This window comes from Bubalus bubalis, chromosome 11 (genome assembly GCF_019923935.1).
Source record: "Bubalus bubalis isolate 160015118507 breed Murrah chromosome 11, NDDB_SH_1, whole genome shotgun sequence".
Taxonomy (NCBI): Eukaryota; Metazoa; Chordata; class Mammalia; order Artiodactyla; family Bovidae; genus Bubalus; species Bubalus bubalis.
In genome coordinates, this window is record NC_059167.1 from 18969172 (window position 1) to 18987212 (window position 18041).

General features: G+C 49.0%; 2 protein-coding genes across 2 annotated transcripts in view; one reads left to right on the plus strand and one right to left on the minus strand.

The window, feature by feature from the left end:
• The window catches only part of DPF3 (double PHD fingers 3), a 290669-nt gene that overhangs the window by 85419 nt on the left and 187209 nt on the right, over window positions 1-18041 (plus strand). The gene's annotated exons all lie outside the window — the stretch shown is intronic.
• Window positions 16515-16944, minus strand: LOC102393161 (40S ribosomal protein S15a-like). The gene has a single exon (XM_044924774.1). It carries the CDS (start codon window positions 16939-16941, stop codon window positions 16549-16551), a length of 393 nt encoding a protein of 130 aa, XP_044780709.1. The 5' UTR covers window positions 16942-16944; the 3' UTR covers window positions 16515-16548.

Consider the following 18041-nt stretch of genomic DNA (forward strand, 5'->3'; position numbering starts at 1 on the left):
TCCAGTCATGAGAGCACAGTGCCCGCATCCTCAGTAACTCTGTGGCTGCTGCCCAGATCTCAGTGGATGCTGAGAATAGAAAGAAGTTACAGCCTTGGGCCGGTTTTTTCATGTGACGTAGTGCCTGTGAATGCTAGGAATGGTTTCTTCTTGTACAGCAGTATTGGTGGGATTATGTTAACTACTCTGGCTTGGGGGCCAGAGAGGAGAATAACTACGGGGTGAGTGCTACCCAGAATGTCTTGTCCCCCAGTGTTCCTAAGACCAGAGCCACATGGAAGTAAGTCCATGGCTATTTCCTTTCCTGTGTTATCAAGTGATCCCTGACTGCAGTGGCGTGAGGGTATTATTTGTCTCATGCCTGTTTGTATGTAGGCTCAATTTGCAAACACATAACCACTTGCCAGGGCTTCCCAGGTGGCGCTAGTGGTAAAGAACTTGACTGCTAATGCAGAAGATGTAAAAGAGGTGGGTTCGATCCCCGGGTCAGGAAGATCCCCTGGAGGAGGGCATGGCCACCCACTCCAGTATTCATGCCTGTGGACATGAGAATCCCGTGGACAGAGAAGCATGGTGGGCTACGGTCCATGGGCTTGCACAGAGGTGGACATGACTGAAGCGACTTACATATGCAGCCACTTGCCTGTCGGCCCCATCCACTCATCCATCCATTAATTGATCCATTGGTTGATTAACTGATCCATCCATGCATCCATCTGTCCATGCATCCATCTGCCCACCCATCCAGTGATGGATGGTAAACTTATGGGACCAGAAAGGTAAAGTAAAATGAGGAAAATGGGCTTGTTAGATACAGAAGGGAGTGGTGGGGACTGTGGTAAGCTGGAGAGTGCAGTTTACTGAGCTGCCGTATACAGCATTCCCTGACTCTGACCTCCTCTCAGGCTTGGTGTTCGGCAACACTGACGGTTACAGTGAGCCACCTTCATCTCACAGGCACTTAGGTTGCCCGCCTAAATCTGTTTGGATGGGGCGCCAGGCTTCTTCCTCAGCCTTGTGCAGGGTCTTTCGGTAAAACCAAACCCTGGAATGTGCACTAGCCAGGGCTTTTAAATGCTGCAAACGGCAAGAAACTCAACTCAAACTGCTTAAGCATAAAGAGGAATGTATGGGCGCATGTACCTAACGTTCAGGAGTATATCTGCTTCACTTGGGACTGAATCTAGGGGCTCAACAAGGTCATCTGGATTCCCTCCACCTCTCCTTTCTCTCTTAATTCTGCTTTCTTCTACACTGACTTCCTTTGCGAGAGGCCTGCTCTGTGGAGTCTCCCAGCAGCATCAGATACACATTTTTATTAGCTTTTTCATACCAAGAGAAAGTGCCTCATTCCCTCAGAAATTCCAAGACCGATTCGAATTTGCCTGCCTTGCAGCACATGTTCATTTACTTTTGATGCAAGCACTAAGGCTTGGGGAGGTGGTTTTCTCATTGGCCAGGGCTGGGTCACAACCCTCTCCCTAAAGCTGAGGGATGGAAATGAGTTGATTTTACTCAATTGATGGTGGGGAGAGCTGGTTCACTGGAGGAAAATTGAGGTCTTGTTACTGGAAGGAGGTGGCATGGCAGCTCAACAGATAACCCATGGCCACCATAGACAGGGAGGATGGGCTGATGCACAGACTGGGCCCTTACTGTAAGCAAGACTCAGGACACTGAGCAGGACCAGAGCTGCTCGCCCCTTCAGCTCTAGCCCCCTGGTTTCAGTAGCAGCCACCGCTCCCCTCTGTCCTGCCCTCATCAGGCGCAGGATGAGGGTAGCCCTGGGCTTCGTGGGCAGCGGCTCTCCTACTCTGCCTCTCCTCTGCTCTGAGACTCTTGGCTCTAAGGGAACCTGATACGTCTGTGTGTGTGTGTGTGTGTGTGTGTGCTCAGTTGTGTCTGACTTTTTGTGACCCCCATGGACTGTAGCCCTCCAGGCTCCTCTGTCCATTGGATTTTCCAAAGAATACTGGAGTGGGTTGCCATTTCCTTCTCCAGGGGATCTTCCCAGACCAGGGATCCAATCCACATATCCTGCATTGGCAGGCAGATTCTTTACCACTGCACCACCTGGGAAGCCCAGGGAAACCTGGTACTCACCTCAGAATTATGACTTCCAAAGGTTTTGGAGTTTGGAAGAGGGCAGTAATCCAAGAGGGTCCCAAAGTGCTCAGAGCACTCTGTAATCTTCCAACCTGGTCCTGCTGTTGGAGGAGGAGTTGCTGAGACTGGTTTCAGCAGTGCTTGATTTGGGCTCAGAACTTGGCTAGGCTGATCCCATGACTTGGCCCAAGGCAGGAACTGAGGCTGTTGGAAGAGTCATTCTTAAGAATATGGAGACTTTGGTTCCATCCTGGGCAGAAGCTGCTGGAAGAGGAGCAGGACCAGGCTGTATCCTTAGCAGGTGGCAGCCTCTGGTGCAGCCTAGAGAGGACCCAGAGTTCTCCATTGGGACTTTGGTCCCAGAGAGTAAGTCAGGCAGATGTTGGGTCCAACCTCAGTAACATGGAATCCTCAGTGCCAGAAATACCACCTCTTGGATTGAGCAACAGTTTTCTCCTCACCATCAAGGATAATTTTAACTGTTTCCTACCTTGTTTTTGTTGTTGTTGAAAATATGGTGACCAGACAGCGGAATGTGAGAAGGCAGATAGATAAAGGGTAAATATACCTCATAGAAGGATATATTTATAAAAGCACTTGAAACTGTCAATAAGTAAAACTCTGTTAAGAAGTAGAATTATCGATAGCGGAAAGCACTCAAGAGACTTGACACTCAATCTTGTTTGCTACAACAACCCAGTGAGGGAATGACAGGGAAAGGTCGTTTTCTTTTTAATATCACTTTACAGAGGTAGAAATGGTGATTAAGAAAATTAACAAAGTCTTGCAGGTATTTGAAGAGTTGAGTCTAGAACTTAAATCTCTAAACAACTAATCTATTTTTTAAATCACCACACCCTTCTCTGATGGCTCAGTCCGTAAAGAATCCGCCTGCCAGTGCAGGAGACCTGGATTCAATCCCTGGGTCGGGAAGGTCCCCTGGAGGAGGAAATGACAACCCACTTCAGTATTCTTGCCTGGAGAATCCCAGGGACAGGGGAGCCTGGTGGGCTACAGTCCATGGGGTAACACGAGTTGGACACGACTTAGTGACTAAACCATCACCACCACATTATAAGTTCATGTGAAACTTTCTTTTTCACTTTACTATAAACTTTCCAAAAAAAGAATGCTGACTGAGAATATTAAAGAAAGTGAGTCTTTTATTAGGTATCACATAACTAAATATGAAAATATTCTGAAAAAAATCTGAAAAATATTAAAATGGTTTAACCATAGCATCTCAATAGAATTATGCAATCCAACATAGTTCAACTTTCCAGCATGGCATTCATTAATTCCAAGTTTTATTGATTCATTGATTCAGTACTTTATTCATGAAGCAGTTACTGTGTAACTATTATACACCAGGCCTTTTATTGGCTGTTGAGGACGTAAGGATGAAAGAGACACTGATTCCTACTAGTTTTGCTTCTTAACAAAATGCCCCAAGGCTTAGTGACTTCAAAGAGCAACCATTTATCTTGCTTACTGTTCTGTGGGTTATCAGTTTGATCTGGGCTCAGCTGGGTGGTTCTTCTGATCTGGGCTGGGCTCACTTCTGTGTCTCTGGTCAGCTGCTGGGTAGGTTATGGGCTGGTTGGACTAGAATAGCCTCAGCCAGGACAGCTTATCTCTGCTTCTCCTCTATATTCACCCAGCAGGCTAGTCCACGCTTGTTCACATGCCAAGCAACTAGGCAGGTTTTCAGGAGAGCAGAGTGGAAGCTCAAAAAGCCTCTTGCAGCCTGGGCTTGGAACCGGCACAACCTAGCTTCCACTGTAGTCCACTGGTCAAAGCAAGTCAATGAGGTTATCCTAGCAGACTCTTCAACTACAGTTTTATTATATTGGCTTGGTCAAAAAGCTCATTTGGGTTTTTCTGTACCATCTCATGGAAGAAACTAGATGAACTTTTGTTAGTTGCTCAGTCATGTCCGACTCTTTGTGACCCCATGGACTGTAGCCCACCAGGCTTCTCTGCCCATGGAATTCTCCTGGCAAGCATACTGGAGTGGGTAGTCATTCCCTTCTCTAGAAGATCTTCCCGACCCTGGGATTGAACCTGTGTCTCCTGCACTCCTGGCAAATTCTTTACTCTCTGAGCCACCAGAGATGAACTTTGGGGCCAACACAATACTCAGTCTCCTCTCCAGGTGCTATGCTTAGTCCACTGTCTTGCTTCTCTTGTCACTTCTCCACACCTCATCCTACCCCATTGGGAAGACCCACCCTCTCTCCTTTTTTCCTTCTCCCTAATCCTACCTACCTTTCAGATTCTACCTTCATAAAACCTTCTGGAGGTGATTCTAGAGTCAACTGACCTCTCAGTTTCTTTTATTGGCAACAATACTTATTTCATTTACCACTCACAAGGTATTTGAATTAGGGGCTAAAGATGCTAAAAGTATCCTCACCCTTCCCAGGTGGTAATATTTGTAAAGAACCTGCCTACCAGTGCAGGAGACATAAGAGGTGCCAGTTCGATTCCTAGGTCAGGAAGATCCCCTGGAGGAGGGCATGGCAACCCACTCTACTATTCATGCTTGGAGAATCCCATGGACAGAGGAGCCTGGCAGGCTGTGGTCCATAGGGTCGCAAAGAGTCAGACATGAATGAAGTGACTTACCATGCATGCACAAAGAGGTCTACTTTCTAGGAAAATGGAAATAATAAAGCCTACCTCATAGAGTTGTTCTAAGGATTAAATGAATTAATATGCACAATGCCTTGCATAGTGTCTAAAACATGGTAAAGTCCCTATGAATTCAACATGCCAAGGGTGTTACATGATATTTAACCAGTAAACCATGTGAGAGGCAAGTTTTCCTGTCTCCTTTACAGATGAGGAAAGTGATGCTCACATAAGTTATATGATTTCCTACAAATCACATAGCTAATTTAGCAGGAGTTCTGAAATTCAAATTCTAAACCTCTTTTAACCTCACTTGAGATACTTCAGTGATGGAATGAAATAACCCAGGATGAGGCTGTAAGATAAAATCCTTTTTCCTTTGGTCCCTGCCTCAGTTTGCTCATCCACAAAATGGGAAGGTAGAAAGATTCATGATGGGGACTGTTGACTATAACCTGCAGCCCAGATTAATCGCAATACAAATTAAAATAATACTCAATTATCTGTAAGAGAAACACACATAGGGGAATGGAGTATGAGTTTGTGGAGAAGAGTGCTTGGGCTTTGTGCATGTATTCTTTCTTCAGAAAGTAAACTGAGCTTCCTGTTCGTGGACTGTATCCCAACTAGGAAATTCTGAGCACGAATCTTAAGTCTTTGGGTGTCTCTGTTGGGTCCCTCTGGCCTCATAGCATCAGTCTGCATTGGGCTGAGTGGCCCTTCTGCTTCCTGGGGCCTGACTGGGCCTGCTGGTGTTTGCGGATAGTCAAGTAGTTCATATCAAACTGGTTTATTTAGTGACTGGACCTGATCAGAGCAGTGTAACTGACCAGTGGACTAGTGGGCAGCTCACTGGTTACCACTGACTAAACATTTATTGTGAACCCAGCATAGAGAGAAGGGTGTGTTTCATTTTTTATTCCTTATGCTATAAGTGGAAAATTAGTACGTGCTTCTAGCTGGGGATAGAAGCTGATGCAGACACTAGGTCATGGAGTGGGAGGTGGATGTCCTGTGCATGTAGGCACTGTACACCTGCCACCTGAATTAGATTTTTGCTTCAAATTTATTAAAAAATTGAAGTAGAGTTGCTGTACAATAGTATGTACGTTTCAATGTACACCTTCAATATTCTCTAGTTTAGGACAGAACCTTACTCCTCAGAATCTCACCATTGCTGTAAGAGTTTTCCAGTGCTCTTCGCTGCAGAACCCACCTTTGGCAGACAGAATAGGGGCTCCTTGAAGATGTCCACACCCTAACCCCTGGAACTTTGAATATGGAGAAAGGGAGTTGGTGGATGTGATTAAATGAAGGACTTTGAGAAGGGGAGGTTATCCTGGATTATGTGGCTGGGCTTGATGTAATCTCGGGGGTCCTGGTAGAGGGAGGTGGGAGGCTCAGACTCTCACGGGGATGTGACAGTGGAAACAGAAATCGGAGTGATGCAATGGAGGAAGGGGTCACAAGTTAAGGAATGTGGGCCACCCTAGAAGGTGAAAAAAGCAAGGAAACAAGTTCTCCCTTAAGGCCTCCAGAGGGAATGCGACCTGGCTGACACCTTGATTTTAACCCTCTGGGACTCATTCTGGACTACTGCCCTCCAGGACTGTCAGATTCTGCGTTGTCTTATGGCACTAAGTTTGTGGCCACTTGTTAGAGCAGCAGAGGGAAACCACTACACCACTTTTCCACGTGTCCTGTTGAATATTCTGAAGTTCCAGCCTGCTCAGGCTTTCCCTCCTTTGTGACCAAGTGCCCTTTCAGAAAGGGGCTAGCAGCCCTTGACCCACCCCTAGGGAAGGTCTGTGCCATGAGTTAGGTTCCTGCTGGCGTGGCTAGTTTGCATGGAATCATTCACATATGGTTGTGCTTCTGAGCATGGACCCTATTGGCTAGATAGCTGACTGGTGGTAGGGGTGCTAGCTGAGCCATTGAGCTATTTTATTTTTTAATATATTCTGCTGCTCTTCATCCTTGTGGACAGGGAGGCCTGTGGAACAGACAGTACTGTCTGGGAATGACCCCCAGCTGTCTTTTCTGCCACTGGTGGTAGAAGCAAGTGGGGGTGGGCCTCCACATCATAGTAATGACAGCTAATATGGATTGATCACTCAGAGTGAGGCTATTTCATCTGTTCAGAGAGGCCTATGATGACGGTCATATTATCCCATTTTACAGATGAGGAAAGTGAAGCTCAGACTGGTCAACAGGTCACACAACAAATAAATGAGAAGCTAGGACTCAAACCTGGCCTCCTAATGCCAGCGCCCAGCCCTTTACTGAAGTGCTTTGCTGCCCCTCCCGTGGTGTGGCATGCCCGGAGCAGGCACTCCTGCCTACTAGCTCAATGATTGGATGGCCGTCACTCAGGCAAACCAGGGGCAGCTTTGTGAATCCCCATCCAAGGATTCAGAGTAGACTGAGGGGCTGCCAGGAAGCCCAGCTGGACAGCGAGGAATTTACTCCTGCAGGTGCACAGACAGCATGGAGCTGGCTGTCTCGCTTAGCATCTTGTACCTGGGCTTGCGGGTGGACCTGACTAAATTCTTGAGTTTGCTGATGTCAGGCGCCAAGCAGGAAATGGGGGTGGCGATCCCTCAAGGTCTCTATTTTCCCAGGGCTTCCCTCACCCGTCTTTAGGTGCTCCAAATGGCCCAGCTAGGGTGGGAGTTGAGTGTGGGTTTGTTAATTTCCTTTGTTCCTTCTCGAGTATGGAAGGGAGATGGGAGGAAAGAGTGAGGATGGAGTTAAACTTAGTGTGAAGCTGCAGGCTGGAGGGGAGCCCACGTGCCTTCACGTGCTTAGAAATTACCCACGTCCCTAATAAATTGGCAGCTTGTGTGGCTGCTTCCTCCCTTTTGGTTTCTTTTATATCTTGCTTTTGTGAGAGAGAATTTACCACTGATGAGCCTCACGCCAAATAATGAATAGAAGGCAAGTGACCCCAGCTGTCTCTGCCCTATGCCATCCCCAGGAACGTCTTGTCAGCCCTAGTGGTCGTCTTTGCCCAGCCAGTTTGTCTGGGACGATGCTGCTTCATTAAATTGCCTCATGACTGCTGTCTGACAGTTTTGATTTCCTTCCTCTCCAGGTCCCCCACAACTTATTACTCTATGTGCAACATTGGGCAGAGCAAGGCAAAGATGTTGATTTTCCTTCTTTTGTTCTCGGTTTCTCTGAATATTAACTCCATCTAATCATGTTTGCCATTCTCCTATCTTTTGTGTTGTTCAGTCACTAAGTCACGTCTGACTCTTTGCTCTTTTGCTGTTGTTGTTTAGTTGCTAAGTTGTGTCTGACTCTTTGCGACCCCATGGACTGTAGCCCACCAGACTCCTCTGCCCATGGGATTTCCCAGGCACACATAATGGAGTGGGTTGCCATTTCCTCCAGACGATCTTTCTGACCCAGGGATTGACCCCAAATCTCCTGCATTCGTAGGTGGATTCTTTACCGCTGAGCCACCAGGGAAGCCCTCTCCTATCTTTGCTGCTGTGTCACTTCAGTCGTGGCTGACTCTGTGTGACCCCATGGACTGCAGCTTCTCCCACCAGGCTTCTCCGTCCATGGGATTCTCCAGGCAAGGACACTGGAGTGGGTTGCCATTTCCTTCTCCAATGCATGACAGTGGAAAGTGAAAGTGAAGTTGCTCAGTCATGTCCGACTCTTAGCGACCCCATGGGCTGCAGCCTACCAGGCTCCTCCATCCATGGGATTTTCCAGGCACCCAGTACTGGAGTGGGGTGCCATTGCCTTCTCCCTCTCCTATCTTTAGGGAAGATTAAATTGTTGGTATTTAAAGGGAAGATCAGGGAATCTTTTTGTTTTGGCAGCACCATGTGGCATGCAGGATCTTAGTTCCCTGGCCAGGGATCAAACCTGTGCCCCCTGCATTGAGAGCACAGACTTTTAACCACTGGACTGCCAGGGAAGTCCTGGGCAGGGAATATTTTTGATTAGAGTGAAAGTATTCAAATTCCAGTAGTGCACAGATTTAAAACTGAGTTCTGTGTGTTTCAACATGGTCTTTTTTTTTTTTTTTTTAAAGAATATTTTCTGTTCTGGATGTTTTCCAAACAGTCTGTAAAATGCTGTGGGAGCCATTCACCTAGAGACGTCACATCAGTGATTTAAGATTTAGAGGGACTAGGGGAGAGAAGGTTCAGGAAGGCCCTGGAGATTTGGGGCCCATCTCATGCTGGGTCACTGGAAACGTCCTCAGCTAATTGGACCTCGTCCTGTCAGGACACATCAGACAGGGTCTGGTGGGGGTGGGATGGTCTGGCTGCGCAGGTGTCACTGCTGTGGGTCCTGGGAGTGCTTTGTTACTCTGGGGAACAAGCCGGCCAGCAGTCATGTGGACCGAGGTCAGGAGACTGTGCTGAGCTGGGTTCTCCAGGAGCCCAGGAGCCAGGACTGAAGTCTGGACTATTTTGGGCTGTGTGGTGGCAGAGTTGGTGTGTGTGTGTGTGTGTGTGTGCATCATTATGAGTCTATATCCTCCAAAAATCACTCCCAAGACTAAAAATGTGTGTTTTTTCCACCATTGCCTTCCAAAAAAGAAAACAAGTCTTTAGTCTTTGAATTGTGTTAATGGGGAATATTAGGTCCCACAGCAGGAAGTCTTTCTCCCTTTTTGTTGCCACTTGGTCCCTCTGCCCTCCTCTTGAGTTTCCTCGAGACTCTCTGGAGCATGGACATGGAGGGTCCGAGCCTGCGGGTGGGTTTGTTGAAATGCTGGTGTGTGCCCCAGGATGAGCACACGGCTCCCTGACGGCTCTGCAGAAAGGAGTGGTGGGGGCATGTCATTCCAGGCAGCCTGGAGCCCTCCACTCCCTTCCCTGGCCCATACCTCCACTCCACCTGACTCCCTGATGCCCCTGGGTGGCCGGTGACTCTGGACTGCCTCCCTGGACTGGGTTTGAGTCTGTGACCTTCTTGCCGAGTTAAGGGGCTGGCCTGTGAGGTCGCCTGGACTGGTGGGAAATTAAAGTCTGAGGATATGGACTGATATGTACTTTGATCTCCCTCCTCGGCCACTTAGTAGCTTTGTGGCTTTGGTTAAGTTCCCTGTCCTCTTTGAGCTGCAACCTCCTTATCTGTCGGTTTCAGGGAGGATGTCCACACGTGGCAGCTGAGTCCCATACCTGCCACACTTACGGATTACAAGTGTGATCGCTGAGGCTGAGGGGCCACCGGCTTTGTGTGAGTTACTGGTGCACCATCCGAGGGGTCCCCAGCAGGCTGCTGCCAAGGAGCCTCAGTCCAGCAAAGGACACCCCTGCCCTGGATACGATCACCTGTGCTTTCCCATTCCAGTCCTGGGCAGAGGCTGTGGTCCCTGCAGGGCCGCCCTCTCCCCCTCTGTGGTTGGCAAAGGGCAGAGTCTGCCAGGAAAACCTTCAGCCAGCGAGTCACCATTTATTTATAGGTCTTGGAGGGAGACAGCCCCAAGGCTGTGGGGAAGGGCCTGGCGGAGGCAGCTGCAGGGAGCAGGGGCAGCCAAGGGGGCAGTGATTGTGGTGGGGGGTCTGGAGGAGGTGCAGAGGCTGGGCGGAGTTTGCGTGTTGGAGACTCGGGGTTCCAGCGGAAAGCTGCTGCTTCACCTGGAGATGGCTATTTATGAAAGTGTAGACAGGGGAAAGTACAAGGAGATGGCAGCGCCCCAGGATGAGGTCAAGGGGAGAGGGGACAGTCCCTGGGATGGCAGAGGGTGGCTGTGTGTGGAGAGGTTGCCCGACAGGAGCTGGGACCTTTAGTAGAAGCTGCAGCCACCCAACAGTGACCCAGCGAGGAGGTGGCTGAGGGTATTCAGACCCCATCTCACTCTTTTCCTTCTCTCTGATCTGCCCCTGGCACCTGTGGCTGGCCCAGGCCACCAGAGGCAGAGGGGAGGGAGCAAGTGGCTGACCGTGCAGGACTCCTGGGGCGACTTGGCAGGGAGAAGCATGGCAGAGGGAGAACCGGGAAGGGCCAATGGAAGAGATTCGGGGAGGCAGACAGGATGGGGGCTGAATTCAGTGTACTTCTGTGTGGTCTTGGTGGAGTGTGTAAGCTCTCCAAGCCTCAGCTTCCTCATCTGTAAAATGGGAAAGGTAAAGACAGTCTCTGCCGCATTGGGGTACAATGAAATACTAAGTACTCAGCAAGGTTCCTTGTGTACTGTAAATGAAGATCAAACAGATCAGCTGGGTTCACATGAAAGTGTCCAGCTGAGCAGCTGCCATGTATTGTGTAAGGCCTAGGGGGTATCATTTATCCAGTGCCCGCATGATACTTACTGAGTGCCTCCTCTGCCAGGTACCCAGCCTTAGGCACTGGGAATACAGGCGTGAACAAGCCAGACCAGTCTTTCCTCCAAGGAGCTGACGTATCTAAGCGGGGGGAAGATAGGTAGTAAGTAAATATAAATAAAATAAGTTTTAATAGTTGGCAAGATGCTGAAAAGGCCATAAACCAGAGTGATGGGTGAAGAATGGGTGCTCTCTGAGGGGGTGGGCTGAGCAGAGTGGGAGGAGCAGAAGCAGCCAGCCCTGTAACGACCACAGGGTGCCTGTAGAGGGGGCTGCAGGCCCCCACCCAGGAGGAGGATGGCGTCTGGAGGCAGACAGGCTGCGGGGAGCTGGGCACTGGTTGGATCATGGCGTCACCATCTAGGGTGAGGGGGAGGACTGGCGTCTACACATGCGCAGTGACCATTAGCTGGTTTTCTTATTATTTAATACATATTATTATTTTAGAAAAGGGTGGTGTAAGTAGATTCAGTTCAGTTCAGTCACTCAGTTGTGTCCGACTTTGTGACCCCATGGACTGCAGCACGCCAGGCCTCCCTGTCCTTCACCAACTCCTGGACCTTACTCAAACTCGTACCCATTGAGTCGGTGATGCCATTCAACCATCTCTTCCTCTGTCGTCCCCTTCTCCTCCTGCCCTCAATCTTTCCCAGCATCAGGGTCTTTTCCAATAAGTCAGTTCTTCGCATCAGGTGGCCAAAGTATTGGAGCTTCAGCTTCAGCATCAGTCCTTCCAATGAATATTCAGGACTGCTTTCCTTTAGGATTGACTGGTTGGATCTCCTTGCAGTCCAGTGGGTACAATGTAAAACGTTCCCATGGATTAGCAAATGTTTACTATCAAGGCAGCGCGAGTGGAGTGTTTGAAGAGCACAGTTCTGAGACAGACTTGCCTGCTTGCACCCTGGCTCGGCTAGGTTAGAATATCATGCTCTCACTCTGTGGCCGGGGGTTCAATCCCTGGTTGGGGAACTAGGATCCCACAAACTGAGGCCAAAGGGAAAAAAAGAGACCCTAGCCCCTCAAGGCAGTGTATGATGGTTACTGCATGAATGGCCAGACCATTACTGGACGAGGTGTCATCGGAGGGCTGGGGGGCGGGGCAGGGGGGTGTGGACAAAAAGGCTTTGAGGAGAGATGGGAAGATAACAACAACAACAAAAATTTCTTTTTAAAAAATGCTGTCCAGATCTGATGGCATCAGTCAGGTGAAGACAAAAATAGTCCAATTGGTCTGCCCCAGAGCACTGCTCTTGCTTTTCCTGTGCAGCCCTTTGCCAGCTTCCCCAGGCCCTGCCTCAACCTCCCTCTCGTGTCTATCAAAAGGGCCCAGCTCACTGCCCCGCCCCCCTCCCTCCCCCCACCCTCGCTCTCCCTCCTCCACCCGGACACACACAACCTCCTTCAACCTGCTGGACGCTGTGAGACTCTTCTACTTTCAACTTCCCTCAGGCCAGAGAGAGAAGGAAAGGTTAGAGGTCAGAGGACAGGAGCTGGGAAGCTGGGAGGTCCAGGGTGGAGGTGGAGGGCAGTGTGGGTGGAATTAGCCAGAACCCTGTGTTGTCTGGCAACTGGCAGATTCTTCTGGTAAGATAAGTGGAACCCTCTGCAAGGTAATTATTAGAGAGCATAAATTCCCCAGATAACCTGTCCTCAGAAGAGATATTGATGGCCCTGGGGCAGGCCTGCACTGCAGGCTGCTCCCTCTGCGATATTGACTCCTGTCCCACCTCCTCCTCCCTCTCCTCTTTCTCCTTCGTTCAGTTCAGTTCAGTTGCTCAGTCATGTCCGACTCTTTGTGACCCCATGAACCACAGCACGCCAGGCCTCCCTGTCCATCACCAACTCCTGGAGTTCACTCAAACTCATGTCCATTGAGTTGGTGATGTCATCCAACCATCTCATCATGCTCTGTCGTCCCCTTCTCCTCCCGCCCTCAGTCTTTGTCAGCATCAGGGTCTTTTCCAATGAGTCGGCTCTTCGCATCAGGTGGCCAGAGTATTGGAGCTTCAGCTTCAGCATCAGTCCCTCCAGTGAATATTCAGGACCTCCTCCTTCGTTACCTTTCCTCTAATCAGCTGCCCTGCCCATCCCTCCTCCCTGCAGACCTCAGCCTCTTCTGGAGCTTTCTTTTTGCCTGCCTCTCAGCTCTCTTAATGGCGGAGTTCCTGGAAGACCGTGTGGCCACGTGAATACTTGTGGCTTCAGCAGGGTTGGTGGAGGAGGGGCAGCCCTGTGAGGAGGAGTTTCTAAGATGGGAAGGAGGCTCTAGCTTCACTTGGGCCAGGGTCCCCAGAACGAGTCAGGGTCAGGGCCAGGACTGGACCTGATCCTGGGGATTGCAGCTCAGGTCTTAGCAGTGTAGGCAGGTTGTAGATACCCGTTGGCACATCTCTGCTCTTACAGTACTTTCTGAAGCCCTCTCTTCTCTCCAGGGCCTCCCAGGCTTTGGCTGCTATTCTGTAAACATTTATGTAACAAATATAAGAAGAGGCAAAGGGCTGGGTAAGGGGCCGCCAGAGAAGCAGGGTCGCTGGGGGAGTCTCTCCTTTCTTGTCCCAAACAATTCGGTTCTAGCCCCAGACCTGCACCCCGACTCTTGACCAAACTGGACCTGTCTGGCTTAGAAGCCCACTTACTGCCATCACGGACAAGTTCTGAATGGGGGGAACTTATCGTTCTCTGACTCTACACAGCTTATCCATAGGGTGACCTGATCATCTGTCAGCAAGGCAAAGGCACTTTTGAGAGGGAAAGCAGGTATTAACTTTTACGCAAAGACCTCGGTGTGAACCGGGACTGTTCCATATAAACTGGGTCCTACTTCTTGAAGTTCTTTGCCTAAGATGATGCTGGTAAATAAAAGCCTCTCCAACTTTCTACAGTCCTGGTGGTGTTTTAGTATGACTTAGAGATTGGACAGGGGTGATGGGGGTGGGAGGTGGTGGTGCTGCCTGGCTGGCCTGCCTTATCCCTAATTTGGTTCTGCCCGTCATCCATCCTTTACAATATGCGAGGGTGAGTCTCTCCATTTTACAGATGGGACCTGGGGGCCCAGCCAGGCTGAGAGACTTGCCTACCCACAGGGCCTAAGTTCCATCTCTGACCTGGAACCGAGGTTCCAGCCTTGATTCCCACCTCAGGCATCAGGGGCCAAGTCCCATCCCTCTCTGTTCCATGGGATGGAACATCCTCATCAAAACGGCCAAGAGCTGGGATGCTTCTGTCAGCCTTGTGCTGATCCTGATCACTTTCTGGAGAAGGAGAGAGATGGATGAGTGAGGCAGGGAGGCACGAGAGGCAGAAGAGGCAGGAGTGAGAGTCTCTGTTGTGCTTGGTTGTTCCTGCAATTTTATTTGGAGTGACGGGGGACGAGTGAGTTTTGACGCCTCCTCCTTGACAGAGAGCACCCCAGGCAGGGGCGCTGCTCCCAATCCCTCTGCTGTCTCAGCAACAGTCTTTAGCTCACCAGGAGGAAATGAGGTCTGTGCAACAGTACGAAGCATCATTTTGCCCTTCGACTCAGAGTGCTTCATAAGTGAAAAGGGGCTTTTGAGGAAGGCTTGGAAAAAAAAGTTTTAAGCGATGAGGTTTGCTCACTGTGGTTAACGATAATTATTAAATAGGTAGGGTGAGCTAGTGCATGTTTTCCTTATTATTAACTGTATTTATGGGCTTTTATTAAGTTGTGCCCAGCTGAGATAATTGTAAAACTATCTGCTTAAGACTCTAAGGGTTCCCATTCTATTTTCTTTCATTTCAAAGATGGAGTCTTTTCGTTATTCAAGGCTTATGCTATAAACCAGGAGTCGGCACACTTCTTCTGTAAAGATCCAGAGGGTAATTGTTTCAGGCTTCGCAGGCTGTGTGGTCTCCACTGGAACCCCTCAGTTCTACGACTATAGTGTGAAAGTGGCCACAGACAATGCATGACCGAATGGGTGTGACTGTCTTCCAATAAAACTTTATTTACAGAAATTCATGATGGGCCAGATTTGGCCCAGGGACTATAGTTTTCAGGCCCCTGCTGTAAACAGAGGAGAAATTCCTAAACTAGGAGCCTGAAGACTGAGGATTGAATCTCAGCCCTGCTGATGTGTGGCTGGAGGAAGTCACCTCACTTCTCTGGTGGTTGATTTTCCTTGCAATAGAACAAAGGTATCAGACGAGATGATCTCTAACACTCTGAGTATTAAATCCGACTCAAGCTTATGATAACCTGGCATCTTTCTTTTCCTCCCTGCAGTGGATGTTCAGAACCACAGGGCCTCTCAGAGGCCATAACCACTTGTCTACCTTTGGGATGCATTTGGTTTCTAAACCACACAGTGGTGGTGATGGTGGTTTAGTTGCTAAGTCATGTCTGACTCTTGTGACCCCATTGTAGGGGGCGGGGGAGCTACACTCTTGTGTAGCCCATCAGGCTCCTCTGTCCATGGGATTTCCCAGGCAAGAATACTGGAGTGGGTTGCTGTTTCCTTCTCCAGGGGATCTTCCTGACCTAGGGACTGAACGCAAGTCTTCTGCATTACAGTCAGATTCTCTACTACCGCACCACCCGGGAAGACCACATATGTAATATTTTGATCGGGCTTTTCACTGCGGTGCCTTCTCTTGTTGTGGAGCATGGGCCTCTCGGGGTCTTGGTCGGTAATTGAGGCGTGTGGGCTTAGTTGTTCCATGGCATGTGGGATCTTCCTGACTTAGGAAGATGGCTCAAACCCATGTCTCCTGCAGATTCTTCACCACTGAGCCACCAGGAAAGCCCCCTGCCTTACTTGAGTTACTGAGGGTGACTCTGTTACAGGAAAGTCTACCTCTGGACTATTTGGCAGAGGATCCCAAAGAGAAACAACTAAGATTACCCAGCAAATCGGTGATGATGTTAGAGAAAGCAGATGCCTCCAAAAAAGGAAGTGTTGCTCAAGTCATTCTAGTTCTGGAGGCTCTACTCTCTGCGAAGCGGTAGCAGTGTCCCATTGGAGCCGATAACGTAGTGGCCAAGAGCGAGGTTTTCTGCACTGAAATTTCCCGGGCTTCTGTCTTCACAGCGCCACTTAAAACCCTAGGCACATGACTTAAAACTCTCTGTGCCTCAGTTTTCTAACCTGTGGAATAAGAGGAAATATTAAGATGGGGTTGTTGCGAGGATGAAATGAGATTATGCGTGTGAAGTCCTTAGAACAGTGCCTGGCATACATAGTAAGTGCCCAGTAAATGGAAACCTTGCCCCTATTATTTCTATGATCATTATCATGTTGTCATTCCTCTGTAAATATGTAGAGGGTGTCTCTTCCTCATTTTTATTTTTTTCATTTAAAAATTTTATTTTATTTTTTGAAGGATATCTTAGAAGCTCAGGGTTTTTATTTTTATTTTTTGGCCATACTGTGTGTGGCATGCAGGATCTTAGTTCTCTGACTAGGAACCAAACCAATTGCCCTCTGCAGTGGAAGCTTGGATTCTCCTCCCCCTCCCCCCCCGAGGCATTTTATTTGTATGTATTACATCCCTAGAAAAAGAATCCAAGGATTTTCCCTCCTGTATGTTTTCGTCTTGCTTCTTCATGGTCCATGATGCCAGCTGAGGTTGTCAGTACAATGAAACCAAACTGACGGGATGGGAGCAGGTTATTCTGCCATTTTTCTAGATCTTTGAGTTGCACATCAAATCTAGGGCTGATCACTCCACACTTATTTAGCCTGCCTGTGAGGTTCACAACAATTTTCCCAGCCCTGTGATCATCAATGATTTCAAATTTGCCAATGTAACCATGCTTCATCATCACTGTTAGAAACCTGACGATGACTTTGGAGAACAGCCTAATAAGGACCTGGCGTTTGCCTCTCTTTTCGGCATTGTTGATACTCTTGAGAGTATCAGCCAGGACATTCATGCGCACCATTCTGGCAGCACGGAAAGATGGCAGAAAGAGCAGAAGCTTGGATTCTTAACCACTGGACTGCCAGGGGAGTCCCTCATTCTCATTTTTATACCAGACTCATCTTCAACTTTTGGGTTATGGATGTGGCCTGAATGCTTTTCTCCCGTCCTATATGTTAAGTGACTCTTGATGAGGTAGAAAGACTGAGGGAAGAAAATGGGGAAAGGCATGGGAGGAGAGGAAGGGAGGGAAAAAGGAATGAAGGAAGGAAGGGAGGTAGCGAGGAGGGAAGGAAGGGAGAGGACTTGGGAAAATAGGTCCATGAGGAAAGGAGAATCAGGTTCTAAATGCATTCATGTTTCCTGATACTTGTAGGGATGGGAAGAAAAACAGACCTCCTTCAAGCAGGATGGAGGTTTTGATGTCCTTTGTCATTATCCTGGGATGTAGAGGTCATGAGGTATTTAGGTATTTCTAGAGTGCACTCACCTTTCAGTTTGGTTTTGAGTTTTCAAGATATTTCTACCTCTTCCACCAGAGAATTTAAATTTCAGGACAGGCTGGTCATATTAGCCTGGCTTCGTTCTGTCCTTATTAAAAGGTTTACAGCTTTGTGCCTCCAAAAACAGCAGACCTGAGACAGTTTTCCCAGGGGGTTGCCAAGAGAAATTGGGGTGACTCTCAACCTTGCGGCAGGTTAAATGAGACTCAGTTCTCCTTTGTTCGGCTTGATGTCCCTTAGAAGGACAGCCCAGAGATCACTCGGTCTGCAGGGCGTTTGCTTCTGCAGGCTGATTTTAACCAACTCTGACAGGAGGGCAGAGGCCCCCAAGCGGGGTCAGGACCACAAATCCCATCCCAGCAGGTGCATGATGGGGAGACAGAGCCCTCCAGATGACCTTCAGGTTCCCATTGATTTCCCATCCAGTGGTGCTTCCCCACCCCCATGCTGATCCTGCCCCGGCCACCACCCGTGGGCTCGGCTCTGGCCGAGGACACGGATCTGCTCTGTAAGAAAGAACATGCAGAGGAGAGGTTAATTCAGAGAGAGGCCCTTTCAGGGAACTGGAGCAAATTACTCTGGAGACCGTGTTCTGGCCACCGCTGCTTTACAGTGCCGA